Source organism: Kryptolebias marmoratus, linkage group LG10, assembly GCF_001649575.2.
Source record: "Kryptolebias marmoratus isolate JLee-2015 linkage group LG10, ASM164957v2, whole genome shotgun sequence".
NCBI classification, from domain to species: Eukaryota; Metazoa; Chordata; class Actinopteri; order Cyprinodontiformes; family Rivulidae; genus Kryptolebias; species Kryptolebias marmoratus.
In genome coordinates this window covers 15,469,990-15,496,851 of record NC_051439.1, presented here as the reverse complement: position 1 = coordinate 15,496,851, position 26,862 = coordinate 15,469,990, and the positions used below count along the sequence as shown (strand labels likewise).

Here is a 26,862-nt window from a genome sequence, read left to right as displayed (position 1 = left end):
GTACGCCCCGTCCTGGCGAGCTTCGACTCGGCCCGCTCGCCGAGAGAGGCGGCGGAGCCACGCCGGGCGGGGCGTCGGGGTCGGAGCGCGCGGGTAGGGGCGGACCGTGGGGGGCTTGGAACCCGTTGATAACTGCTTGCAGTTCTAGTTTTTAATTAATGTTGTAAGCGACACAGAATATAACTTGTCTTTAATGAGCCTTTCAAACCATCAAAGTGATGGAGGAGGTTTTAGGTGAGGCGTTCTGGTGATTAAAAAGGTGTTTGCTAAAATTTAGAAGTAGCAAAAGGCTAGCTAAAAGGCAAAATAGCTAATGGCAGCATACAAGCAAAAGTAGCAAAACTTTATCTATAAGCAGCAAAAGACTACACAGAATATTAGCTTTTATTTAAAATTAGTATTAGCAGAATTAACATTAGTAGAATTACCACTGGCAGAGGTAGCATCAGTAAAATTAGCATTCGCAGGGTTAGTGGAATTAGCATTAGCCAAATGCTAGCTGAATTAGCAAAACACTAACAACAAACAGTATCGAAACACTAGCTATAAAAGCTAATTGCTCGCTAAAAGCAAATAGGAGGGAATGCCTAGCTAAAAGTACCAAAAGGATAGTTAAATTTAGCAGAATATTAGCTTTTAATTAAAACTAGTGTAGCCGCTGTGACGCTTGTTAGGGAGACAGGTAATCGGCATTTATATTTAGTAGCAGATAGATGGCTGAGGAGATCAGATGTAGGCTGATGACTCGTGCAGAGGTATGTTTAACTTTGAAGAGTGACGTCAAGAGTGACGCCAAGAGCGCCATTTACGGGTTTCACTGTAGAGAAGATAAGGACTGTTCCTTATGATTATCTGGCTGTCTAATGTTCTTGTTTAACTTGATTTCTTTTGTTTGTAGGTTGGCCTGCTACTGTTTTAGTTTTATCTGTAGATGGTCATGGTTGGTTAAAAACCTCTGGCTTGTTTTAAGCCAGGACCTATGCTGTCTTAAGCTGTTTTATTTAGATTGAGGAGACTAGTGGGAGGGGAGTTTTTCTTTTCTGTTTTTTGCTGTATTCACCAAGGGTTTTGGTGTGAGGGTGTTTTTGTTGGGGAACACTTAGGTGTAACAGTCTAAATTTATCTAATTGGGTTTTAATTATTTTTCAGCTTTTAGGATCCTAGGGCCAGCATAGACTCCCACTTTTAGTGTGGCCACTTGGTATAATAAAGTAAATTTTGACTATTTTTGCTTTTGAAACATTTGTGACTTCAATAAACCGTTTTTAATCTGCAGCAGTGCCTCTGTCAATTTTTACAAACTTATTTGTGTGATCTGGTAAAAAGATCTAAAGCTGAATCCAAGGTCACACTAGCATTAATAGATTTAGCATTAGTAGAATTAGCATTAGCTGTAATAGTGCTAACAGTAACATAATTAGCATTAGAAGTAGTAGTATTAGCAGAAGAAGATTTCAAAGACATGTTATTAAAAACAATACTAATTTGATTTAATTTGTCAGCAGCCACACTGCAGAAAAACATCCTGTGGGTTTGCAAGAGAAGAGTATCATCAGGTCAACTCGGACTCTGATTTTAACATGTCGCTGCTTCTCGTCTTGTCCTCGTGCAGTTGGAGCAGTGGCCCTGGCTCCTGTGGTGCTCGGGGCCGTGGGTTTCACCTCGGCTGGAATAACCGCTGGCTCCTACGCTGCAGGCATGATGTCCTCTGCTGCCATCGCTAACGGTGGAGCGACGGCTGCAGGAGGTGTGGTGGCTGTTCTGCAATCTGCAGGTACTTTAATTTCACTGGAGTTTTAAAACATAATTAAAAAATGGTATTAAAGTAGTTGAAATGTGTGTTTCCTCCTCAGGTGCTGCTGGTTTGTCAATAACCACCAAAGCTATTGTTGCCGGCGCTGGAGCGAGTGTCGGAGGGGCAGCCACGAGATTCCTGAAGAAATTTTTTTAAATAAAAATTTCCAAATTAGGTTTTTGCCGGAGGAGTATAAAAACCTGAACGATTTTACGCTCGGATGCCTGCTGTGTCGCTATGCTTGACTCACTTCCTGTCAACAGATCCACGGCTGAATAAATAAACAAGAAGAAGTGTTTGTTTCAGTAACTTCATTTCACTTTTTGTTAAAAAGAGAAATCTGAGTTGAGCGTCCTTAGATTCAGGAAAAACGTCTAAATAAAGAGCCAGATGAATAACAGAGCCACAAAACTGCAACACAACAAAAACAAACTGATTTTGCTGCCTTTCAGCTGAGATAAATGGTTTAGTTTGCTGGGAGTTAAAGAATAATACTGCAGTTATTACAAATATTAATATACATCACAGCATGTGATGACTGCAAATCACTGGACTTCAGATCATAATAAATGTTGATTCTGTCGCCCCCTGCTGTCAGGATGAGGAACCTGTTTGGGCCTTTGAATCTCTGCCCTTTATTCTTTTCTAAACTACACATCCTGACCTCTGGAAAATAACTTTTGAAGGTGGTACTGTCAAGGCCTAATGCTGCGTCGTGTTTTGCGTCCTTGCTCAGCTCAAACCCGATGTGTCTCCGCTCCGACACACATGATTCCAAAGTGTTTTAGAAGCTTGTCATCAGGTTCTGTAAGAATTTATTCATCATTACAAGCAATAAAAGGTCATAAACAGTTGTAACCACATGCTAAAAGATGTGTTCTGTCTCTCACACCCCTTTAATTTGTCTAATTGTCTATAAATATAAAAAGGCATTCTTAACTTTTAACTAAAAAGAAGAAATGGATACAGATTTATTTTAATTCAATCCTTTTTATTTTGACGTTAAATCAAATAACCGTGCACAGTTACTAATTTGCCCATTGAGGGAAGACCCACGTCTTCCAGCAGACATTGTTTATCTTCAGACACAAGTTGCTTCACATTAAGTTCGAAACACGACAACGACACGGAAACAACAGAATCAGACCGACACGATGAACATTCAGAACTTTAGGGACAAGCATTGAAATGGAAATCCGTAACCAGAAGATGTTTAACTCTTTTAAACCAAAAAGAAGAAGTGCAGATTCAAATGTTTTATATTTTCTACCTTGAAATACACACAAACGACACCGACATAAAGAAAAGAACTGTGAGAAAAGGCACCGCTTTAACTCTTATATCAGGAATTGCACAACTGCCCAAATCTGCATAAAATCAGAATTTACAAAAATATTTTGTGGTTTCTCTGTTCTACCTAAATAAATATGTAATATAATTATTAGCGTGTTCTGTTTTTCTAATATTTCTGAATATTTGTTCCTTAATTTGAAATACTTTCCTTTTTTATTGGGTTTTTTCCCTTTTTAAAAGGGATGTCAGAAAAAATATATCTATATATGCAGAAAAAATACATGAGCTTTTTGGTATTTAAAGTAAATTTCTAACAGCAAAGTAAATTTTAAAGCTTTTAAATATAAACCATTTTATGATTCAACAGTTTTTATGATGCATTTATTGTTGCTGCTGGAGTTCTTTATCTATACTTTGTGCTGTGTTTTTGTCTTTTATTGTAGTTTTTATTCGGTCTCTTATATTTTATTGCTTTTTATTGTTGTATTTAACTTTATTTGACTAAACGGTCAAGTACTTTGGTCAATTTGTTTTAATTGTGCAATAAAACTGACAAAGATTTTGTGATAAAAAGAAAAAGGCAACATTTTTTTGCTGGCTGTACAAGAAAAGGTTAAGTTTCTGGACTAATTATAAGTTTATCTTTGAAGTTTTAGCTGTAAATATTGGTCAGCTTTCAATCTGTAACAGATAGATTTTAGTATAAATCTTCTACAGTCTTAAAATTCAACATTTTAAATAATTTTTAGAACCTGACAGTCCAAGCGCCATTCAGTTAAATGGTTTAATCGCATTATAAATGAAAAATATAATAAAATAAAATACTTAAAACAAGTTGTAAATAAGCAATTCTAAAGTGCTGCTAAAATTATTGATATTTTTGTGGTTTCCGTAATCATAAATATAAGAAATTGCATCCACTTAACATGATATTCTTCTGCAGTAACCACACTTATCATGCAGCTGAAGGCCAAAATGAAGTGTCTCCTGTGTCTCCACGGTGACATTTTGTGCTACTTAACTGTCTGCGACGTCTCTTTGTCCTTTACGCCTTTCCTTGGGATTCTCTGAGCGATCCCATAGGGCACGTGGCACGCCACTGTCCCCATTTCCGCTGCCCCCTCCACGTGAAACATCTGGTCGTCGAAGAAGATGTGAGGCCTGATCTTCTCCAGCATCGGCCCTTTGGGTGCTCCTGCGAGGAACAGGGCCTCGTCGATCTCCAGGCCCCACGAGCGCAGAGTTTTCAGGGCCCTGGCTCCGGAGCTGGCTGCGCTGCGAGCCGTCACCAGGTAGGTCCGGATGGGGCAGTCCATGCGCTGCCCTTTGGCATAAAACTTCTTCTGTAGTTTTCCCAAAACCTCCAGGAAGCCCTTCAGTGGACCCTGAGGGACAAATACAGAAAAGGAGGCCATACAATCTCCTTTGCTTTGAAGACACAGAACATATTGTTGTCACTGTTCATGTAAAAAACACGTTAACTCCAGAAAAACACTGATTATTGTCTGTGTATATTTAGGTAAATGATCCTGTTTTGTGTACTTTACATGGTCCAGAGGTTTGTTCTCATGCGCCTTCTCGTGCTCAAAGAACTTGTCCAGTCCGTGGGCCTTGAAAATCTGCTCTGACTCATCTGAGAAAAGCACTGCATCGCCATCAAACGCAACCCGCAGCTGAGTCTCCGACACCTCTGTCATCTTCTCCGGGGTGAACATGGTGGCTGCCGCTATACCTGGTTCACACAGTGTTTCACACACACTTTACCATGGGTCAGGAGTTTTCATTTATGAGTTTATCTGAAGGTATTTCAATTTTAAAAAAAAAAGTGAGGTATAGATTCTCTCATTGTTCATTTTTCTTTCTACTTACCTTCCCCCAGAGCCTCGTGGACCTTGACTGGGTCGGCAGACAGGTAGAGGTTCGTGTGGTAGGCCTTCAGGTAGCCTATAGGACTGTTTCCTCCTGTCATACAGAAGCGCTCGATAAACAACTCTGTAAAGGAGGAGAAATTTACAGAACAATCAGACGCAGGTGATAAATGTGCAAAAATGATTATGACTTGGACAGATGTTTAAGTCACTTGCAGCTGAAATGTAGTGATCATGGTGAAAGAAAATTGTGACAACAACATAACAAATTTGCCTTTTGAACCAGTGGCTGAGACTTGCTACGCTCTCTGCAGTTCTCCTCCTAAACAGAAGGTGTCGATACTGCTAAGACAGTACTGCTACACAGCAGGAACAGCGCCAGAAGGAATTGCACAGAAAGTATATTCTTTATGCACAAACAGTTTAATTTAATGTCTTTTACTTTATGTGGTTTATGAAGTTTTTGAACCGTTTGCAATGATTGCTCCTTCTTAGGGCCCAGCTGTAGAGAAAAGGTGAGGAGCTCCATCAGAGCAGAGCTGGAGCGCCGCAGCATCTAAAGAGGTCAGTTGAGGTGATTTGGGCAACGGATTCAGTTGCCTCCCTGTAGAGGTTTTCTATCCACCTAACACTGGGAGGAGACCCTGAGGCAGACCCAGAACTCACTCAGGAGTATGTATCCTCTCTGGTCTGTTGTCTCAGTGATCCAACCATGGATACAGGGCAGGAAATGGATAGATCAGTGGATGGATGGATGGACTACCGCACAAAACCAAAGAAAACACAACTACTGCAAATTTTACACCATCCCCAAAATTCACTTTGAAGCAAAGCGTTGGAAATAAAACTGCATAGTTATGTCTGAGTATGAAAAATGCACCTCTTGTACAACTTCTTCCTTCCTGGGCCATTCCTGCTGTGCAGCTGGTTTATTTTCTCATTAGTGACACCTTCTGTTTAGGAGGCACGAATGCATCAGTTGTGTCGACTTTCTCACGCCACGACCAACGCTTGAGTGTAATCTGATTTTACAACAGCCCTGTAAGAGCAGGAGCATGTGCTGTAGACCCTGAACTCCCAGCATTTTATGCTTGAGTGTTATTCTGTCATAACCACTGACATTCCCAGTTTATTTAGTGGGATTAAAGTAACACCCCCCCACCCCCACCCCCTCTGAACTGAGTAGGAGTCTGTCAACAAGCAGGGTTTCAAGAAGGAGTTTGACATATTACAGCAAGTTTGTTTTCTATTTTTGCCCTGATTTATTTAGTCCTGATAAGTCAGTGCTTTGATATCTTGTTCATGTCTGTGTGAGCTGGGCAGGATTTGGTTCAGTGAACGTTTGAGAATAAAAAGGACGAGCTGCTGCTTTTTATGTCAGCAGTAGATGAATCACCAGAGTCATTTATCAAGAAAAACAGAATCTCACAGTAAATTATTTAGAATGAATTAGGCAGGGGAAAAAAAGCTAAGTGGTTTATAACATCAGATTGGCATAAAAATCACACCTTTTTCAATAAGAAAATGGGTACCTTGGGTGATTCTCATTAGTTATGTTGTATTATCTCATATTGTTGTGTATTTACTCTACTTTCCCCAATTTCCAGTTGAGTCCATGGCTTTTTAATCTTGGTTTCAGTTTTCATGCCCCAAATACACCCTTACTTCCAATCCTCATGTTTAGATTTGTTTCTTATCACCTGTTGAGTTTATTTATAGTAAAAAACACAATGCTTATCTTCAATCTGGTCCAACACAGCTGGGATTTCATTTTCTGTGTCATTCATTCATTCATGCAGGCACAATGTAAAAGGGTAACGGGCAGCTGTTGTTAATTTAAGATGATTTTATAGGGAAACAACGATGCAGTAACCTGTGGAAGAAATCAAATGTAAACATGTCATCGTAAATAAATCCAGCACTGAGTTCAAGCGCTGAACCGGCGCTTCTTTCAGGACAAATTCACAAAACCATAAATGACATAACTGATTACAAAAGCAATAAAAGGGATGACTCTGCTTACGCGAACCAATATACTTGGCAGGGTAAACAGGGAGAGGATAAATATTTAATTTACCCTGCAGCATTACAGGATATAGGCTGAAGTGATGGCTTATAAAGGGTCAGATGAAGGACGTGGTTACATTTTTCTTGCTGTTTTTAGGAATCTCAAAGAGGTCTTTCTCTTTATTTCTTCGTAAGAATTGTTTCTAAGCACAACATTCCTATCTAAAATTAACATGCCAAAGATGAAGAACATGTCAAAGCTATTAATTTACTTTAATTTAAGAGGGTCTGGAAATTTCTAAAGGATTGTGAGTTTTGGCAATTACTGTATTTTTCCAGCAGATGTTTGTTTGGGATTCGTTTTTTTTTAGCATTACTTAAAAAATAATACTGTTTAAAATGATTGAAGTGAAAAACATCCTACCAACTCAAACCTTCTCATTGTGTTTGGGAATATTTTTAGAGCATTTTCTCACTATAATAAACCTACGGACTTTTTCCCACAAAGTAAGAAATGCATATCAATATATATTTTAAAAAAAACTAAAAAAAAAACCAAACTAAAATTAAACTCTACGAGCTGAAGCACTTTAAGCCAATATGGCATTTTTGCAGCCCTGTCGTTAATAATCCTGATTGCTGCAGGATCTTTATTCTTCGTCTACATCTCTATAGGGAAGAATTTCTCAAACCAAAGAGTTTCGAGGACAACATATCCCTGCGTTGGTAACTTACGGTGATGATTGATGGTATTGATGAGTCTCAGGCCAACGTATGCGTGGTTGTTGGTGATGAGAACGACGTCAAAAAGCTCTTCGCTCTCAGGATAAAGCTCCCTCAGTTGGGTGTTGACGGCCTCCAGAGCCTGGGAACACGGCCAAACACAGGTTTGCGTTAGAACGAGGAATAAAACCGAGGATGGAGGGTACCGCCTCCTCCATCAGCACACAGCGTTGACATATCCGTGTCCCCACGTCGTCCCTGTCATACAGACGTCCCCGACCTTAACAAAAGAGAAGGCAGGTCCAGGTCTGAACGGCTCCGCTTCGTGCGCCACCTGATACTTGATGTACTCCTCCATGCCCTGCTGCTCGAAGATCTGCTGCTCCTTCTCCATGTTGAAGAGGACTCGGGACGACACGGCGATGGTGATGGCGTTCTCCGGCTTGGGCTGGAGGACGAGACATTCAAGGCATGACATTTCGACAAAAGCCTAAAACGGCCCGCAGCTGAGCTGGGTGAAGTGCTGCGACAGAGCAGAAGTGACGGGATGATAGGAAATGTTTTCCACTGCAGGAGCCTGATAATGTCAGCTCACATGCCACAGGCTGGCACTTCTTAACTCTTTGGAGGTCAAAAGTCTCCTGGTGCCCTTCATTTTATAAAGTTTGCCCAGTAATCGTGAAAGACTTTCTTCTTAAACAGTTTTTAACTAAACTACCCTTTATCTTTTAATTCCTGAACAGTTTGTTTAAAATTTCTAAAAAAAAAAAAAGGTGCACAATAGGACCACAACCGTGTAACAAAAATGAGCAAGCTTTTGACTAACTCAATTATTCCATTAAATCATTTTTAATTTCATCAAAAACCAATTTGTTGACTTCAACTCTAAGAAAACTACAAATTAGAGCATCACTAACAGTTTTATAACAATAGGTGAGTTTCTAAAATTTCAGATTTGCAAAGTTTTCTGCAGCAGAAAAGAAGCGCAACAAAAGTTACGCCAGCCTTAGCCATTTTACTCCAAGACGTCCCTCTGAGATTTGAATAGCAAATTGTTGGGAATTAACACTAGTTTTGTTTAAACATTGCAATCAGATCCCCTGCACAAGGAGCTGCAGGGAGAAAGATGTTCGCTAATTTCTCCCTGCATCCTGGAGTTGGAGCTCGTTGCTTTAGGCTCCCGGGTTCAGGTGGCTGATTGTGAGTCTGATCTGAAACATGACCGCCTCTCGTCGCTCAGTTTCCACAGTGGAGCATCATGTTTCACCAAGCTTCATCTTTATGTGATTTTATTTTCAGTGAGCTGAAGCCTTTAAATGATTCATCACTTTGCCGCAGAGTTTAGAGTGTCTGTTTACTATCCTTTGTTGTCATCACCTGGGTCGCAATCAATTTTGGCCACACTGAATTTATTATTCCCAGCAGCGTAAGTAGACTGAACATGGGGAAAAACTACAGAAATACTCACTGGTTGGGGTTTCTTCGTGGGTGTGGAGGGCTTCAGACCTGCTCTAGCATCTTCCCTGGGGGCTCGGCTGCCATTCTTCACCAAGTCCTGTCCACTGATTGTCAGAGTCTGACTGCTGCTCAGGCTCATCTTACACTCCCAGTGTGATTGCTCACTTTTAAACACTCTTAAACCAGGATTCCTCCCCCTTAAAATAATCCACGCTCCCTCCTCACAGGTTAAAACTGAGTCGTGCTGCACTCAACAGATGAGCTCAATGCGACTGCAGCAGAGGCACTTGGCTAAACTGCCAGAACAGATGAGATGATGCAGAACAGGAGCGGGATGGAGGCAGACCGTGGAAAGAAATTCAAGCTGTGACCTTGTCTTCTCATGTCCAGCATCATGCGGATGAAGTCCCTCGATCAGGTCCTCCGGGCTGCTCTCCTCCTCTTTTGCACACTCTGTACTGACTTCAAGCCCTCACGCATCCTCCCACTTTTTAACTCTTTCAACGTGGGACGCCTGGGAGTCACAGCAGAGCGTCTGATTTCAGTCCTGATGTGGCATGATGTGCTCAGTTCTCCAAACTGAGAAACAAAATCAAAACTTTCTCCAAGATCGTATTTAATTTGAAGAAAAACAAGCTGGACTATTTGTGCAAAATGCTACAGCTAAGGTACACTGCATTCTCTGTGCTCTTCACTACCTCTGATAAACTATTTCATAATCCTGCACAGCATTATGGGAAATGTAGTCCATCAGTGGTTCCTTAAGCCCAGTCGGGTTGAGTCACAGAGCAACCATCCCGTTGCCAGGCAACAGTAGGTGAGTCATAGCAAATGGGACACTCCCATATTTTCAGTCCATCTGATTGGACGTGTGGACACCAGTTTAAACATGTCACGCACACACACACACACACACACCATCAGTGGCACAGAGAAACAGGCAGGTGATGCAGGAAACAACGATGAAAGCGCACACTGTGCTTTGAAGAGCGTAAAATCATTATTAATGCTGTTAGCGCCGCTTTTATCACAGTAACCAGGCAATCTGCAGCCTACAGACGGGTTCTGGGGGGGGGGGCAGATATTGAACAGGAGCAAAAACCAAAGGAGCACAAAGATAACAAAAACTAACACGCAGACAGCAGACACAGACCTATCCATCATGGACGTCATTTTTATTAGGAATAACACATGTTGAGCAAAATAAATACAATGAATCTACATAAAAGCATACTTTTAGTTTTAAATTGGTAAACTGATTTATACTGAAATAAAATTTAACTTCAACTGAATGTATGAAAAGCATTTAAGAAATAAATAAATGACCAAGAGGATAAAAATGATCTAAATACTGATTTATGATTTTTCAAAATTCAGATTTACAACCCTGTATCAAAGGTGTCTTCATACCTACAGTCCAAAGGCTCATTAGCTATAATGTACCCTAACAGACACCCTGACCTTATTGCTATTATTTATAAGTTTTTAAAAATCTTTTACAAGTAGAAACTCCTTATCTTTTCAAAACAAATAGAGTGCACTAAAACTGAACAAGAGTTAAACCAAAATGCTGTAGTGTTGTCCCAATATATAAAAAATAAATATTACAAACAATGACAATGAGTAAAAGAAAGCCGTCACGTTAAAAAGAAAGCAAACAGAAAGATATTTGAGATTTAAACATTTAATACTGGATCCCACAAATGTGGCATGCGATTAAATTAAAAAACTTTATATTTTCAACAAGACACTTGACATGAATATGTGTGAATAAATCAGAGCTGGAAACATCCTGTTAATTGACTGTTTAGGAGTCAGAAAACACACTGAAAACATCAGTCTGTGTTTGCAGTTAATGTTTGGAGCCACTAGAGAGAAGCAGAGGGTTTAAAAAGACTCAGCATCTCTGAGAGCTTCGCTGCTTTCATTCATGCCGTCTGTCTGTTGTAAACAAAGAGGATGTGAAAGAAAAACCATGACAAAGAGGAAGTTGCGTTTGAGTATCTGTAATCATTTAAACCTCTTAATTTTCGCCACGGCATTCTTGTTGACAGGGGGATGCTTTGAGTCTGTGGTATTATTAAAGCTGAAAGCCATATCTTTGCTTTGTTTCATATACATATAATGTAACTGTAACATATAATAATCATGATTTATATTTTTTGGGATACAATGACTGTAAAGTAGATTAAACGCTGAAGCAGCCAAAGGCCTGGTGTGTGTGTTTTGGTGCTCAGATGGGGTTAACAGGACATGGAGACAGTTGGGCCGCACCCACTGGGATGATTTGAATAACGCCGGCATTTGGCGCGAAGAGGAGGCAGCCTTTCTTCATTCCGGCTTTGTGTGACCTCTCCCTGAGGGTGGCGGGAAATGCAGGAGGGGGAAGAAAAAACAAGAAAAGGAGGCCTCGGCGAGCGTTAGCACACCTATGCTGTACCTACAGTTGCCTTGGAACCATGCAGAGAGAAAAGTAGTTCTCAGAAAAAAAAAAATGGAGGGGGTGTTGGCTTTGAGATAGAAAAGCGGAAGAAACAGCAACGCCTTGCTGTTTTGGCGCGAGTCTGCAAGAGAGATAAAGCTGTCTGTGGGCGGAGACAAAAGGAGGCCAGAACAAAGAGCCTGGACAACCCCCCTACTCTATATCAGGCCCCACCCCACCCCCAACACAGCCTGAAGGCTTGAAACAAGGCAGATGACTATTATAACCTTAATCAGTCCTTTAAAGCAGCCACTCAGGCATGCTGGCCACCACCGGATTCTTTGTTCTTTACTGGGATTCTGCTCGAGCCACATCAAAACACACACACATGCTGCCTCAGAGACTAATACAGCTCTTTCTTTCTATTAGTGCTGCAGGACGGCCTTCCAGCATCAGAGAAAGGTCATTTGCGGGCTTGGCAACACCGACAACTGGCAGCCACATAATTGGATTTGTTGTTATTAGGTTTCAGGGATGCCGCGGCCCTGAGTCAACCCGGTCTTCCTAAATCTGTGGCATTAGTAAGCGGCTGCCTTGTCGTCAGCCATCCTCTCACTTCCTGCCTCCAAACGAGTTCAACACAAAAACAGGAAGCCTGTGCTGCTGGTGCGACTCCTACATCTTGTTACGCTGCTCCTTTCTTGTGCTTCACACATGAATCGGGGAGGAGGAAAACAGGGGCAGTGATTATTACATAAGCTGCACAGTGGTGGTCTCTCAGGCCCTGGTGACAACGGCGTTCAGGAGGGAGTTGCAAGCATGAGAAAATGCTGAGCAGGTTATTCATTTAAATGCAAACACATCCTCAGTCCGAGGCAACGGGTCAGTGAACTGGACGAGGGCTGGGGGGGTGTGACCCCGAGCAAAAAAACAAAGTTGTAACAAAGTCTGTGTTGGTGGAGGGGCAGCAACTGTGAGGACTGTTGGGGGTTAAAGGGGATGGGGGGAAGGGAGGAGAACCCCCTCTCTGAGAAGCTTGGAGTGGAGGGGGGGCTGCTGGTGACGGACCAAAGGGGGGTAAATTCAAAAGACGCAGAAAAGAGTCGCAAACTCAACTGAAGCAACCTTACACCACAAGGCCAAACAATGGAACATCTGCTGGCCCACAAAGGCCATTTTCTGAAGTGCCGCGCTGCAGAGGATAGGTTTAAACACGTGACTTCACAATAAAAGGTTTTTTTAAAGTGGTTTTGATTCGAGGGATAGACTGCCATACTGTTTTTGTTTTGTTTTTTGTTGAAGCAAGCAAATCACACCTGAGCACATCACGTCTCGTTTTCAGGCTGCCGTGTTTGAAATCTGCCCATTCACAAACACCGAGGCTCCTGTGCGAAGAAGCAGCAGCTGGTTCCTTTATTTCAGACTAAACAAAACCAGGAGAAGAGCAGAAGTGAAAAGTAAAACTAAAGATCTCTCAGAAAACGTGCTGGAGAATTTTTCCTGGAAGAAACAGAAAACATATGGAGGGGGATAAATCTAATGACAAACACATTCAGATGAACAAAAACAAGTGCAACCTCTCAAGTTTTCACACTAAAACGGGATCGTCATAATTTCCCATGGAGTCTATTTTAGTCTTTCTAAAACAAACGATGAACTGGGTAAAGCTTGCAGTTCTGTGCTTCTCAAACTAAAAGAATAAGCATTTGGCAAAGTTGTGGAAAAGTTAAATTAACAGATCACTGTCGTGTGTGCTGGCCAGACTTCAGCTTGAGTCCTGCAGATGTTTTGTTAAATGGGATTTTGTCAAGGCATAAACGTATAAACTACCACTTTTATTATAAGTGCACAGGCATTTTTGCTCCAGCTGATTCTCAGTGTGTACAATTCCTCTTTTAGGGTGATCATTAGGTTCTGTATTTATTCACCTTTACTCCAGTTTGTTTTGACGTCTTGCCACTGTAAGTGCACGAACAGCATGCGGGGGAAAGCCCCAAAAAGAAAAAAAGAAAATTGATTTAGCAAGCCTTGAAAGAATACACATCGCCCGCCGCCTTTCGTGTTGGAGTTTTAGACTAAAATCATTCGTGTTGTGAAGCAATGACGTTGCAGCCATAAAGATCAAACTTTGAAAACAGCATTATGTGCAGCTTTGAGCAATGATGTGTTTTCTTATATATAATGACTCTCAGCTACTGTGGCTCAGTATCTGTAAATTTGGAGCCATTTTGCTGAGATCTCCCAGCTGTAACTCCTAACAATCATCATCGCTCTGCCTTCACCCTCTGCAGTGGGCAGTAATTAGATGTCCAAAGTAAAATTTCAGCTAAACTTATAACTAAAATGGTGAAACTGGAGGCTACAGTAGCAAAACATGTGGGTAAAAAGGCGCTAAAGTGCTCAGGAACTCAGAAAATTAAGACTTTATACAATATTATTTAAGATTAAGCTTCTATATCCCTGAGCAAAAATGAACCTTGAAACTTAAAAACCACTGATTGCTTTCATCTTGCGCCATCCCTCGCCCTTTCGTCCCCATTCTGCTCAGCGTCTGTACACAAGGAGTCGGCGAGGGGTTGCCAGGGTGGGGGCGACGTAGCAGTTGTTACTCCTGAGTCCCATCCCGCCCCTCATTCGTGTCGTTTATCCATTAAACAGCCTCATGGTTGCATCACCAAAGTTACCTCTGCCTCTCCAGGGACCGAGCGCGCCATAGAAACAGATTACGCCCTCCAATGTATTGGGTTTGTTTATTCATTAACTGCAGTAAGGTCCATCCGACCTCAGCCTGCTTTGGTTTGTGAGCAGGTCAGAGTTTAACACAAGCCACCAATGACTCGAACAGGGAGATGATGAGAAGTCCTTTTGATGGGTTCATTATAATCAGAGCTGCAGCGTGTATGGGCCCAGATGGCACCAGCGCTTCCACTAACAGCATTAGGATTAGGATTAACTCCAGATTAGATTATTACCGTCTTGAAACCCTACATACAATAAAAAAAGGCTTTTGTTGTGGAGCATTGAAAATGTGGTTGGTAAAAGAAATGACTGCACAAAAATCCTACAGCCTGGTAAATTGTGACGCCTTTGGTTGGTTGCATAGCAGACCCGTTTGCTGGCTGAGGTTTAAAGAAAAGCACTGATCTGAGACCAGTCAGCTGGGGCCAGACACATCCGAGAGGAGCATGTAAAGCCTGAATCATCACTGTTATGTAACACGGGCCTTTGCGAGGGGAGGGTAGGCGGCATGGATGGGGGTGAGAAACTGAAAGCAGAAGACTGACCTAGATCAACAAATGGTGGCGATAAGTACCTGAAAGGAGGGCAGAGGCCAGCAGATTGATGCAGAAGAGGGGGCATAGAGGCAAAGGAGGAAATCCACATGAAGGGGTTTCTGCGACAGAATATCGGAGCGGTTTTTGAATGGGTTCATTGGAAATCAGTGGCTGAGCTTCAGTGACACAACCAGGCTGGAATGTGGGTCAGCAGGCAGAGTTTGACAACTGTGGTCAGGGAAAGTTTCCCCACAAGTGCGTGTATGTGCGGTGTGTGTGTGTGTACCCTCATACCCAGATGTGTGTATCTGCGCCTTTTCCCGGCCGTGTTTTCCACTTCTTCCTTGACCGTCAGCCACTTGAAAATAGAACAAGGGGAAGGGTGTGTTTTAAGTGTTGAGTAAGACAGGGATGACTCCTAACTGCACTTCACCTCCGAAGATTAGAAATCCATGTGTACGAGCTCTAGAAATGTTTGTGCCAAGCCCTAAAGCAGACACTAATGGGAGATTATTCGAGCTCAAAGTCACACAAAACATTGTGTTACTCTTTTGCCTGTTTCATCTTTATCAAATGTCCTAATTACCCCAACATGCGTGTCAGAGATAAGCAGACAGTTGTGCCGGTTTCTCAGAATCATAAACCCATGCAGCCAGTTTATGGTCTGTTTTGTTTGCCTTTCTGTGTTCACACAATGCATGCATGTGATCCAAACCAGGCCAGTCAGAACACACTTAGGCAAACATGTTGCAAACATTGCTTAATACTGTTTGCTCCTTGAAAATTTGCCGATGTAGGTGATTCTTCAGCAAAGGGGGATGTTAACGGTTGCGAAAGCTGACCATCTCATTTTCCAGAAACGCAGACACGCATTCATATCTGCTCAGTCAAAAAAAAAAAAAAAAAAAACGAAGCCTGTAACAGACTTTCCCTGGTTCTATCATTAAACAGGTTTATCTGCAGGAAATACTGGATCGGCGAGTGTAACTGGTAGTGTCTTGACAAGGAAAACGTGCCAAAGATGAGTTAATATCATCCGCTTTGCGAGTTTATTTTTTTTTCTTAAGAAACACCAAAAGGTAACAGAACAAACAGAGTAATAATAATCATAATCAGGGTCACTTTCCGTTTAGTAATGTGAAAAACAGCAATATTCAGTTAAGATGTGCATCAAGTGAAGCTTTAATGTCTCATGTGTAGTTGTTACAGATGTGGATAGCAAGGCTCTCTTTAGGCTTAAAGGTAAGAAAAACCCGATGAAGTGAAAATCGGAACATGTTCTGAAAGGAAGCAAAGACACATTTGTACAGAAACGATCGCACGTGCACCACAGAAACCGTTCAGTGCGAGCAGAAAATCTGGTCGGGCAAGTTAACCGTCAGAGCAGCACAAAGAGGTGCCTTGACTTCATTGTTTCCCTGCAGAAAAAAAGTCAGGTTGGAACAAAAAAGATTCATTAACAGAGCGTAATTACCAAAAGTCGTGCAAATAGAAGCGCTTTTGAGACTCCTGTTGGAAAATACAGGTGTTTTCTTCATTTTTATGTCCTGCTCACTCACTGGTGTCAATTAAGGCTGTTACGCCCAACTGTCTTTGGACAAACAAGGTGTGTTGAAATGATTTTAATTCCCTGATGATGATCAACGTAAACAAGACGATCTTTTGCTGCAGATTCGTAATGTTTTCATTTCCATCGACCACACCGTGTGCTGGACAGTTTGCATGTTGCTGTTGTACGCTGGGAAATGAGGTCAAATGCAAAATGCAACACTTGGACAGGGTTATGGACTCTTTTGTAAATTTAAAATTTCCCCCCTGCTCTTTTTTAAATGAGCCTCTTTATTTTTTAATGACTGTTGTAATGTGACAGGAAATGTATCAGACAGGTTGTTCTAAAACCCAATAGTTGCTTTCACTTTCTGATGAAAGTAGAAGCATCAGAGCAGCGGCTGATGGCAGCTGAAGGAATCATCTCCTGTAGGTGCTCACTTGGACGTAATCAGCAGCTTCAGGTTATCTCTAATTTACAAAGGAAAGCTGAGAACTAGAAAGCTCTGGACTCCTTCTGTAGAAATGTTAAACTGCTTTACTGTTTGGTACATTTGTTTGAGACCAAATGCCAGCTGAAAAATTCAGTTATGCCACAAATAGGTGACCTGAGGGCAGAGCAAACACGAGCAGGCAGAACACCAACCATTCCCAGCGACAACAAAGGTGAGCAAAGTGCAGGACGGTTGGCGCTCAAGGTGTGCCGGGGCTCGTCTATCAGGCTCGACTACCTGAGCCACATGGCTGCAGAGTTCAATAAACAAATGGCAGGAGCTCAGAGCTGAGTCATTCAGGCCTGCACAGACTCATCGCCGGTGAAGTTATCCTCATCATCACAAACTGAAGTCACCTTGTTTTGGGCACTCGGGTCAGTGAATTCTGCGACTGGAGGAAAAGGGAAGAGAACGTTCCGCTCAAAGTGTCATATTCGGGAAAAATCCTTCAGCACAAGTGTGAAGTGATTCAGTGTTTTTGTTACACAAGTCCTTTATGTCTACACAAAAAACAGATCTTCTATTTTGTATTTTATAAACAGATATTCTTTTCTATTTTACTGTGCCTGCTCTGTTTCAAACCAATCTTTCATGGTGTTGTGGATTTAGCTGATCAATTCTCCTCTGTCTATGTATTTATTCATGTATTGATCTGCACTGTCTGCTGTGCTGCAGGCCTGGTCGGCTGGGCGGGGGGCCCTGCTCTCTCATCCTTTCGCGTGACCCCCTCCCCTCCCCTCCCATTTCCTGACCACATATGTGTACCAGATCCAAGTGGCACTTCACACGGGGCCACTGCTCTAAAGATACCGGCTGTATTTGTGCCTGTGACCTATTTCCAAGCACATCAGGTGCCCAGCGTGCAGCAGCCACTGCAGAGGGGAGGATCCACAACACAGCCTCTCCTCAAGGACGAGTCTGAAGGACAGGCTGGGGAACAACCTCTACCTTCAAAATAAATAAAATAATAAAAGACCGAAGTCGGGCATCAAGCTGTTAAAGCTAATTTAAATCATCGGTTCTCATTTACACCAGATTCAGCTGTGATAGCAGCTTATGTATCTGCAGGGGGAGCACCAGATCAGCATGTGATGAATGTCACTCCGGCTATCACTGAGTCGTGATAAATCTGCGCAACTTCCTACTTCTGTGTCGATTATTTAAAACGACTTTGGTGCCAGTTCAGATAGTTATCTTTCTGCTGAGATATAAACAAAAAACATTTGGTGCATTTTAACAAAAATGTGTGACAAAAACCCCCAAACACAGTACATTTCTATGCAAATATGGTATAAAAATTTTAATTATGCTGTTGAGGTTAGCATGCTTAACAAAAAAAACAAAAACAAAACCAGAAAAGCATTGAAATCACAAAGTGACACGTGAAATATAAAGTACAGCAGTGCAACGGTTTTTTTTTTTCCTTTTCCTAGTTTCTTACCAAAATAGAGGTTTTGTGGCACAGAGGAGCAAATTTTCAAGAACTCCTGGTTCTGTTTCGACAGGAGGAATATGCTATTATTTACAAAATGATATGTACAGCAGCTCAAACAAACCGATGCAATCATTCACTCTGGCAGGTAGAAAGGCATTCACACTTTATGAAAACAAAGTTTCCCCACTCGTCCAGGCGGCTACAAATGTTTCGCAAAAACAATATCACGTCACAGCATACCAGCTATAAAAAAAGTCCTCGTTTAAAACTAAAAACTGTGCAAAGAATAAAAACAGCACTGAGATCTAACTGAAGCGCCTCCCCATTACAGGTTCACAGGGCGTCCACAGTGGAATCAGAGGCCCACAGCCATGTGATTTCATTCAAAAACTAAAATTCACAGCTATGTACATGAGGCATGTCGCGCTATATAAAAAGGATAGCTTTTCAAAGTGACGGGTCACGTGAGCGTAAAGGTTCTTGACTGAGAACGAGGCAGTTATTTTCAGGCGGAGTCTCATGAGCGTTTGAGTTCTGATAATTTGCGGAGGAGCTGCTGCTGCCTGGATTTGAGGCGCTTCTTCTCCTGGAGGTGCCGCTTCTCCCTGGTGTGCAGCTCCATGAGGTACTCCGTCGCCTGGGTCAGGATGGCCACCTTGGGGGCCTTGGCCGCCTCCAGGCCAGGGACCTGGTCCCGCAGGGCAAGGAAGCGGGACCTGAGGTCGTTCCTCCTCTTCCTCTCCAGGAAGTTGTGGTTCTTCCTGCGGTCGGTGTCCTCCACGTCCGAGCTTTGGGGGGTGCTGTCGGAGGGGGACGCCGGGCAGACACGCTTGCCATGGGGCTCGTCCTCATAGTCGTCGTCCTCGGGCTCCAGGTCGCTGTCCGGGGAGCGGGCTGCGTAGTTGTGTTGCTGCCGGTGGACGGACATGTGGAAGCGTTTGGGGCAGGGGTCGGCGCGCACCCTGATGGTGACCGGCTTCCTGACGTTGACCAGCCGCACTCGCTTCTGCTTGCTCTCCACGGTGACAACATCGATCTCCTCTTCATCATCTGTTCATCGCAGGAAAAAATCAACTTTGTTAAAGTCTACAAAAGGTTCACAGGAGGGCAATACCTCACATGTTTCACATTCCAACAAACCAGATCAATTAACCTGAACCAGGAAGTTTGCAGGAATTGGGCAATAAATATTTAAATGAGAGGGAGGGGGGTTCTTTCGATTTTGTAAATGTTTAAGCTGAAGCAATAAATCATCAAGACAGGGGCCCCTTTACCGCACCCTGATTGTGTTGCAGCGACAGATAAAGAAAGGAGGGGAGTTCACCTAAAAGTGATAGGGGCGCGGTTTTTAAAGCATGGCCTGTTCAGAGGAAGCGTGAGGCGCTTTGTTACAGGAAGAGTCAAGAAAAAAATAAATAAATAACAAAAATCCAGCCTTATTTGAGGAGGCTTTGCACTGGATAACCCCTCCTGCTGCACTGCCGCCTGCTCTCCAAATAACCCATTGTTAGTGGGCAATATAATCCAGGCAGGGCGGGGTGGGGCACTCTTCAAGCATGCCTGTTTCCTTACCAGAGGAGTCGGAGCGGGACTCGGATCCAGACGACGCCGGCTTCCTGCAGCTGCTCGCGGGGAAGGTGAGCACCGCCGCGGGGTCGACGCAGTCCACCGCCGGCGCGGAGGATACACCGCCCGGCGAGGCGCACTGCGCTTTGCTCGGTCTGACCGGCGCCGGGGTGCCGCACGCCTTCCCGCTGACCTTCTCCTTCTCCGACTGCTTGCTGCTGGGGAAACTACTCCACATGCAGTCCTTGATGATGTGGGCGCTCGCGTTGCTCAGCAGCTCCTCAGTGTCCGGCAGGAAGTGTCCCTCACAGTCCTCGTCCAACACCTTGGTCAGCCAGCTGAGCTGGTCCCCGGGCGAGAGGTAGAGAGCCGCGGCGCTCAGGGTCCGGTGGGGGGACATGGGCGGGGTGGGCAGCAGCTCAAACTTTTTCCATATGTCCTCACTGGGCGCAGTTGACTTGTAAAAATCCTCCTCGGCGTCGAAATGGTCGAAAAAATAAGGCTGGAAACAATCAAACTCCATGTTCAGGCTGATGAAATCCACTTTAATCCCAGAAATGAAGGTCCTAGAAGCAGGCAGAGGGGGAAAATATCAGAGTGATTAGACTTGATCCTTCTATCACAGATCAGATATCCTCCTAATGGGACACCTCATCCCGGAACAGCCGGCTTCAACAAATGGGACGCATTAATAATTGATCGCATCTTGCGGATGCGCTCTTTGCAGAGACGGACACATGCGGACTAGAGGAAATGACACCATCTGGTATATTTAGCTCCAAATGGTTTAGTACGCTTTAAAAGCAAACAAGTCGAGCATTTCCTGGTTCAGTCTTTGTTCTAAGTGAATCAGAGAGTGGTTTAAAGCTCACAAACGGAGCCGTTTCCTCTCCAGAAACTTACAGAGGAGAATTAAAAGCAGCTCACCGGATCTCTGCAGACTCTCAGCAACAAACCCGGGACATTAGAACCCGTCCAGAACCTGGCGACAAGCCTCTGCTCCAGCGGCTGAAATGTGAGGAGAGCAGTCCGGGTTCATCCACGGAGGGAGCCCAGCCGGTGTTCTTGTTTCTGTTCAGTTAAAAATCCAAGAAATGGGAAATGAGCGCATGAGACGGAAGCGCCGGCTCGTCTCGGCTCGGCTCAGCTCGGCTCGCCCTCACAGATAAAGAGACACACTGTGCGCTTTTCGCGCCACTGAGGGATCATGTTATAAGGCGGTGAAAAGGCGCAGGGAGGAGCCGCACCGAGGTCCGCAGAGCGGCGGCAGATCCGGGTGAAGCCCCCTTTATTTGCATCAGAGGCGTGGGGGGGAGAGGGAGGGAGGAGGCGCCCCGCCCCGGCTCAGCCCGGCTCGGCTGAGTTCGGCTCTGTTCGGCTCGGCTCGGCCCGCATCATAACAACAGATCAGCAACAGTTTCAACCTGTGCGTAAAAACGGACCAAAAACACACCCACTACTAGCATGTTTGCAACTCATGGAAATGTCACCAGCTCCATTACTCTCAGGTTTTCCCACAGTAACACAACATGATGACAGCCTAAAAAAATGCAATTTAAAGCATCTAAATATGAAGTATTTGACATTTTTTAAACTTTTAGTGCAGTAATAGACCCAAACTAAATCATTCCCAGCTCAAACCTTGACCATGAACTAATACCACAAGGTTTGGTTTTAAATCTACGCCTCTACGTCACTTCTGCCTCTCTGTTAGCAAAATATCTCACGAACTAAGAGGCAGACTTTAATGAAACTTTCAGGGAATAATCATTAGGTGTATGTCTACAACTCATTAACTTTTGTTGTCTGCCCAATTCAAGATGGCCGTCACAGCTGCTTGACCTTAGCCAGCACAAAAATGACTGTAACTCAGATAGCTTCACAGATACTCAGATAAAATGTGGTGTGGTAGTAGCTGAACATAGTCCCCAACACATATACCAAGGGCTACACTTTGTCCAACGCTTTAGCATTAATTGTTGCCGTCAACACTGTCTGACTGTTAGCAAAATAACTCCTGAACCACTGGACGGATTTGAATGAAACCTTCGGTGAAGAATCATTGGATGTACATCTACAACTGATTAACTTTTGGGGTCAGGGTGCTATGACTTGTGTTTTTTGGGACTTTCTACTTTTCTTAATATGTATTTGAATAAATTCCCCATAGAAATACATTGAGTTCTCTTGAGTTCCCACAAAAAAAACATTGTTTTCCTTCAAATCAGACTCAGCATACTTGCTCTGTTTTTCTTTTTGTCGTTTTTAGCAATTGTTCTGACATGTGTAGCTACTATTTTGCTTCTTTTAGCTACAGTTTTGTTGATTTTTAGCTTTAGCATCTGTTTTGCTACTTTCAGCTATTAACTATTGCTCTACAAGTTTCAGCCTTTAGCTTTGGTTTTGATCACTTTAGCTCCTGCTCAGCTTTGTTTACATAAAACAACTCAGTTTCACTCAGCACTGAGCTCTCACACTGCAGTCCTGCAGAAAGTAGGATTTTCTTTTAATTTGGCCCCAAATTCGTATCCAAACACGGCATGTCGTGTACGAGACAGCCAGGTCCAGACGCGTTGGGCGTCTTCATTGTCCATGTCTCTGAATCAGGACACAAGCCTGAATCCTCTGATGTAAAGTGGACATGTGTCAGCCCCAACACCAAAGATTACATCTGAGATTAACCTACTTCTCACTAATCTTATTAAAATTAGCAGAATTAAGATTTGATTGACCATTTCAGACGTCTAAAGGCTTCTTTTCATTATTGATGACTGCTTCGAGTGATTTGTATTAAAGTCTGAGGTCATTTTTATCTCCCAGAGGTGGAGGCAGGGATGTTTTTGCCTGTGTGTGTATTTATATGTCTATAGCAGAATATTTCATGGACCAGCAGATATTTAATGAAACTCTCAGAAACTAATCACTGGATGTACATCTACAACTCATTACCCTTAGTAGTCAGTTCAATACAAGATGGCTGCCCCAGCTAATCAGCATTAGGCAACACACTATGACTATAACTCAATCAGTTTTATAGATATTGACCTAAAACGTGGTGGGGTAGTAGCATAGTGATCCTCCAAGGAACACCAATTCCTAAATTGATACAAGTATTGAAATTATACTGCAAAGATTGTTGATCTAAAAATAGTTTTAAGCAGGTAGAACGGAGATCAGGTGCTGGGTTTTCTTGATCTTCTTTCATTTGTGTGAAAAGTCGTGGATTTTGAGAAGCAGGACTTAATTCGTGTCACAGAGGCCAACTGAAGCAGTCCCACATTTCCATATGCAGCTCCCCGACAAAGACAAGCTCCACAGAGTCGCTTAAATGTGCCTAATGTTCCAAACTACGGAGCGTTTTCACGTTGTTGGGCGGAGGGCCCAGGGTTTAAATGCATTTCAACACAAATGAGCACTTTTTAAGATGCTGAAACGTCTGCGAGCGGAGGTGAAGTGAGTAATCGTTTTTTTAAAGAGCAAGTTCCAACAGCAGCAAACAAGATTTTATCCTAAACAAACTTTCCTTTATTTGCTGCTAAATTCTTCTCTGCAGGCCTCAACAACAATCTCACAGTAGTAAAAAAAAAAAAAAAAGACCACGCCTGTAAAACCCCTGACCTGAAACCTTTCATTATGTTAAAGCCAACAATGACACAATCAAGAGGTGATTAACTGGAGACATGATTTGTCCACGTTTTGTCTGGAGTCATTAAACGCTTCGTGCTGACTGGTGAACAGAAGGTTAAAGTTGACCAGCGTCTCGTCATCAGAGGTCGAAGTCATGCCAGTCCTTCGCCTCCTGCTAAGATATTGATCCAGCTCGTCCAAAAGCGTCTTTAATTAATCACCTCAGCGAACAAAACAAAAGCTGCAGCGTCTCAACTCAAACTTAGCCCAAATTAAAAAGCACGATTAGTGATGGACGCCTGTCCTCGTGTCTCAAGGTCCAGCACACGTCCCTGATTGGTTGCTCTTAATAAGACACCTAAACTTCAGATCTGTTAAGTTAAAATGCATAAAGGTCTGGTCTGGAATCGTGCAGAATAAAGAATTGAGTCTAAATCTTTTTGTTTTTTTTCTTTCATGAGCAGTACTGAGGTACAAACTACCAAAAACCCACTAATCTCCACAGTTTGTGTGGAGATCATTGAGTTTTGAATCGTTTGCAGCAGCAGATATGCAGAATTTTTCATTTTGAACATCCAAATTTGACAAATTATAAATGACAAAGTTCTTTTTTGGTCACTTATCAAATCATTTTTGGTTTACCTGCTCACTTTAAGAAGAAGCTGGTTTAATTTTGGAAGTTTTAAAACAGCAAAACAAAACAATAAAAGGTTTTTAGAGCAAAATGTTCTAATGAAGCCCTTTATTGCAGTTTTTGGTCACATGAAAGTTTATTAAAAACCCGCCACAGGTCTTACAATGCAGGTTACAATGCTAGGCTGTTGTGATTTAAAATAATAAAAGCACATTCACAGTTACTGTGATATGTATCCTATTCAATTTAACAAATAAGCTGTGGGGAAAGGGATAAAAAAATAAAAAGATTGCTGTTTGCATAAGTGTGCACACCCTTAAACAGATGATTTGTTGAAGCACTTTCTGATTTAATTACAACCTTTATCCTTGTTGTGAAACACCCCTGTCATTCTCTGATCAACCTGAAGTAATCTCCAGCTGCCCCAGCAGGTTTTTTTTCCTCCCATTTAGTTGCATCAGAGGCCACGGTTCACAGAGAGCTCACGGGCACCAATGGAGCACAGCGGAAACGGCCATCAAGAAGTGGAGAGAACACCGGCCAAGAGCTGGATATTCCTCCAAATCTGATGAACAGACGAGACAGCAACACGGAAGGAGCTGCAGGAAGTTCTGATGAGTTCTGGTTGTGGGCTCCACGTGACAACAATCTGCTGAGTTCTCCACATGTATATATATCATCCTATGGAGCTGGGAAGCCTTTTCCTACAAAGACAAACATCCAGGGCCGACTGAATGTTGCAGAAAATAGACAGTCTCCTAAAAGGCTGTGGGAAACCGGGTATTGGTTTGATTGTTGATGTTTTTGGTAAAAATGCACGTTTGGAGCAGGATCGAGACTGCAGATTATCAAAAATTATAACCACTGAATTGCACTTGGAATAATTCCTGTTGCCCCTTTATTTTCATTTTAAGCTTGTATTTTCTCATTGGTCAAGTTTAGATATTGGGTTTAAATTCTGCTATGAAACCTGAACGATTCCTAAAAGAAGTAGGTTTATGGGTGAAAACTTGTTTGAGAGACAAACTTTTTATGTTGTGGTCATACAGTTTTGGTGTTTTTTTGAAAACTTACTTTATTTTAAGTTTCATCTGAGAGATTTTAGGATTGCTTTACCTGCAAAGTTCACAGCTTTTATGTCTTCTACCTTCACATTCCTCAACAGATTAGTGTAAAAAACTAGGGATTTGTCCTTCCTTCATTGAAACATGGAGATGCTGTCCCCAGCAGGGACACTGTGGGGACAACGTTGTGCTTAACTCCAACAATAGCCTGCTCCCCAAGTCGTTTCCCTTCTGAACTTTAAGTACCCACTATTGTTCCTTTTTGTTATACGTAGTGTATGTGTGAGGACGGGTGAGGGGTCTCCAGCTCCGTCTCAGTCGAGTCCAGCTGGAGCTCAGTACAGTTCAGGAATGTAGAGAACTCCTTAGATATTTTCCAAGACTTTACCCACATGTGCAACACAAGGGAGGGTCCTGCCTTTTCCCCACGACCTCTACGACACCCCCTCGCCCTGACCCGTGACCCTCCCCTTTTCAGGCTGAAAAAACACCATTTATTGCTGCTTCAAAAAAAAAAAAAAAAACAGGGAAGGAAAAAAAGAAACGCAGGGGAAGAAGACAACAGATATAAATCACAAACATTATTGCTGCCCTGGGACGTGAAAGACATTCTGGCAGGTTTTTTGTTCTGAACATCCTGTCAGTTTTACCTGCAGCTTCCACACAGCAGAGATCTGAATCTGTTACAACACGCATGACATCAGATTTTTACTGTCGATCTTATCTCGTGCTGTCACTTCCTCAACACACTGCTGCTCCCTGAAACACAACTGCAGCTCTGATCCTGAGCGAACGTGAATGCTGAGTAGCTGTACCGCTTTGCTGAGCTGTTAAAGCTGAAGGTGAAGGTGATCACTAGCTAAAAGAGGCCCAAAGCTAAAAGTAGCAAAAGGTGGCTAAAACCTACAAGTAGCAGAACAGTAGCTAAAAGCTAGAAGTAGCAAAAAAAGAAAAACAGAGCCAGGTTCCTGAAGCACCTTTGAAGGGAATTGAAAAGATCTCAATGTATTTCTGCGGGGAAAATGTTAAAATATTAAAAAGAAAAAAAAAACAATGGTGTGGATGCAGATTTCACTTTAATATTGTTAACAGAAGACAAAATGCAACAACTTAATGAAGTTTAGTTTGGATGAACTGGTTAAACGTTAACAGTAGTTAAGCTCACTAAGAACAAAGTCGCTGTTTAAAGTCTTATACAAATAAAGCTGATCTGACATCACAGCTGTGTCTGCAAGACAGCATGTTTTCATAAGCTGAATAAAAAGTATTAAAGTGTCTGAGAGCAATAATAACAGACACTTATGAATATAGACATGTACACCTAGATAAATTAAATGTAACTGCGGCTTCATTGCACCAAAGTCTGACTGACTCATGCTGCCACCTGCTGGTTGTTAGCTGTAAATTATCACTTTTAATAAAAACTTCTTAGGGAAAATAAATAAATGATAAAGAATGGGGTAAAAAAAATGTTGTGTTCTATGGGGCGCTGTTTGTAAACAAGCTTGTGCTCAAAATTCATGCCTAAATTTTGTCACATTTAGCTTCAAACACTGTTTAAAAATGTAGTGTGGATTTTCTGATGTCACTTTTTACAACATTTAGCTAGTTAAATGTAATTGTTACAGCTACATGCTAAATATAAATCTAAAT

At 42.6% G+C, this 26,862-nt stretch overlaps 3 protein-coding genes across 3 annotated transcripts in view; 1 reads left to right on the top strand and 2 right to left on the bottom strand.

Moving 5' to 3' along the window:
- The window catches only part of LOC108232135 (interferon alpha-inducible protein 27-like protein 2A), a 15,138-nt gene extending 13,034 nt beyond the window's left edge, over positions 1 to 2,104 (top strand). Inside the window, exons 3-4 of the mRNA XM_017409743.3 lie at positions 1,613 to 1,774; positions 1,854 to 2,104. Coding sequence (XP_017265232.1) covers positions 1,613 to 1,774; positions 1,854 to 1,951 — 260 coding nt within the window. The 3' untranslated portion in view covers positions 1,952 to 2,104. The remainder of the gene's footprint in view (positions 1 to 1,612; positions 1,775 to 1,853) is intronic.
- Positions 2,105 to 2,789: 685 nt separating this feature from the next.
- LOC108232121 (cytosolic 5'-nucleotidase 1A-like) lies at positions 2,790 to 9,921 on the bottom strand. The gene is made up of 6 exons (XM_017409723.3): positions 9,155 to 9,921; positions 7,967 to 8,134; positions 7,699 to 7,828; positions 4,958 to 5,080; positions 4,636 to 4,820; positions 2,790 to 4,473 (listed from the first exon to the last, which is right to left on the bottom strand). Exons 1-6 carry the CDS (start codon positions 9,281 to 9,283, stop codon positions 4,102 to 4,104), a joined length of 1,107 nt encoding a protein of 368 aa, XP_017265212.1. The 5' UTR covers positions 9,284 to 9,921; the 3' UTR covers positions 2,790 to 4,101.
- Positions 9,922 to 18,156: 8,235 nt separating this feature from the next.
- LOC108232333 (protein L-Myc-1b-like) lies at positions 18,157 to 21,156 on the bottom strand. Its single transcript, XM_017410073.3, has 3 exons — positions 20,812 to 21,156; positions 19,891 to 20,450; positions 18,157 to 19,368 (listed from the first exon to the last, which is right to left on the bottom strand). The coding sequence occupies exons 2-3, from the start codon at positions 20,405 to 20,407 to the stop codon at positions 18,836 to 18,838; spliced, it is 1,050 nt and encodes a 349-aa protein (XP_017265562.1). The 5' UTR covers positions 20,408 to 20,450; positions 20,812 to 21,156; the 3' UTR covers positions 18,157 to 18,835.
- Between the last annotated feature and the right edge of the window lie 5,706 nt (positions 21,157 to 26,862).

Bases quoted from the DNA above. Each gene is read 5' to 3' on its own strand.
- LOC108232121 (XM_017409723.3), bottom strand. From the start codon at position 9,283: ATGAGCCTGAGCAGCAGTCAGACTCTGACAATCAGTGGACAGGACTTG. The intron at 8,135-9,154 runs GTGAGTATTTCT...CTCGTCCTCCAG, and splicing joins CCACGAAGAAACCCCAACCA to CCCAAGCCGGAGAACGCCAT. The intron at 5,081-7,698 runs GTAAGTTACCAA...CCTCCTTTACAG, and splicing joins CAATACCATCAATCATCACC to AGTTGTTTATCGAGCGCTTC.
- LOC108232333 (XM_017410073.3), bottom strand. From the start codon at position 20,407: ATGGAGTTTGATTGTTTCCAGCCTTATTTTTTCGACCATTTCGACGCC. The intron at 19,369-19,890 runs GTAAGGAAACAG...TGCGATGAACAG, and splicing joins GTCCCGCTCCGACTCCTCTG to ATGATGAAGAGGAGATCGAT.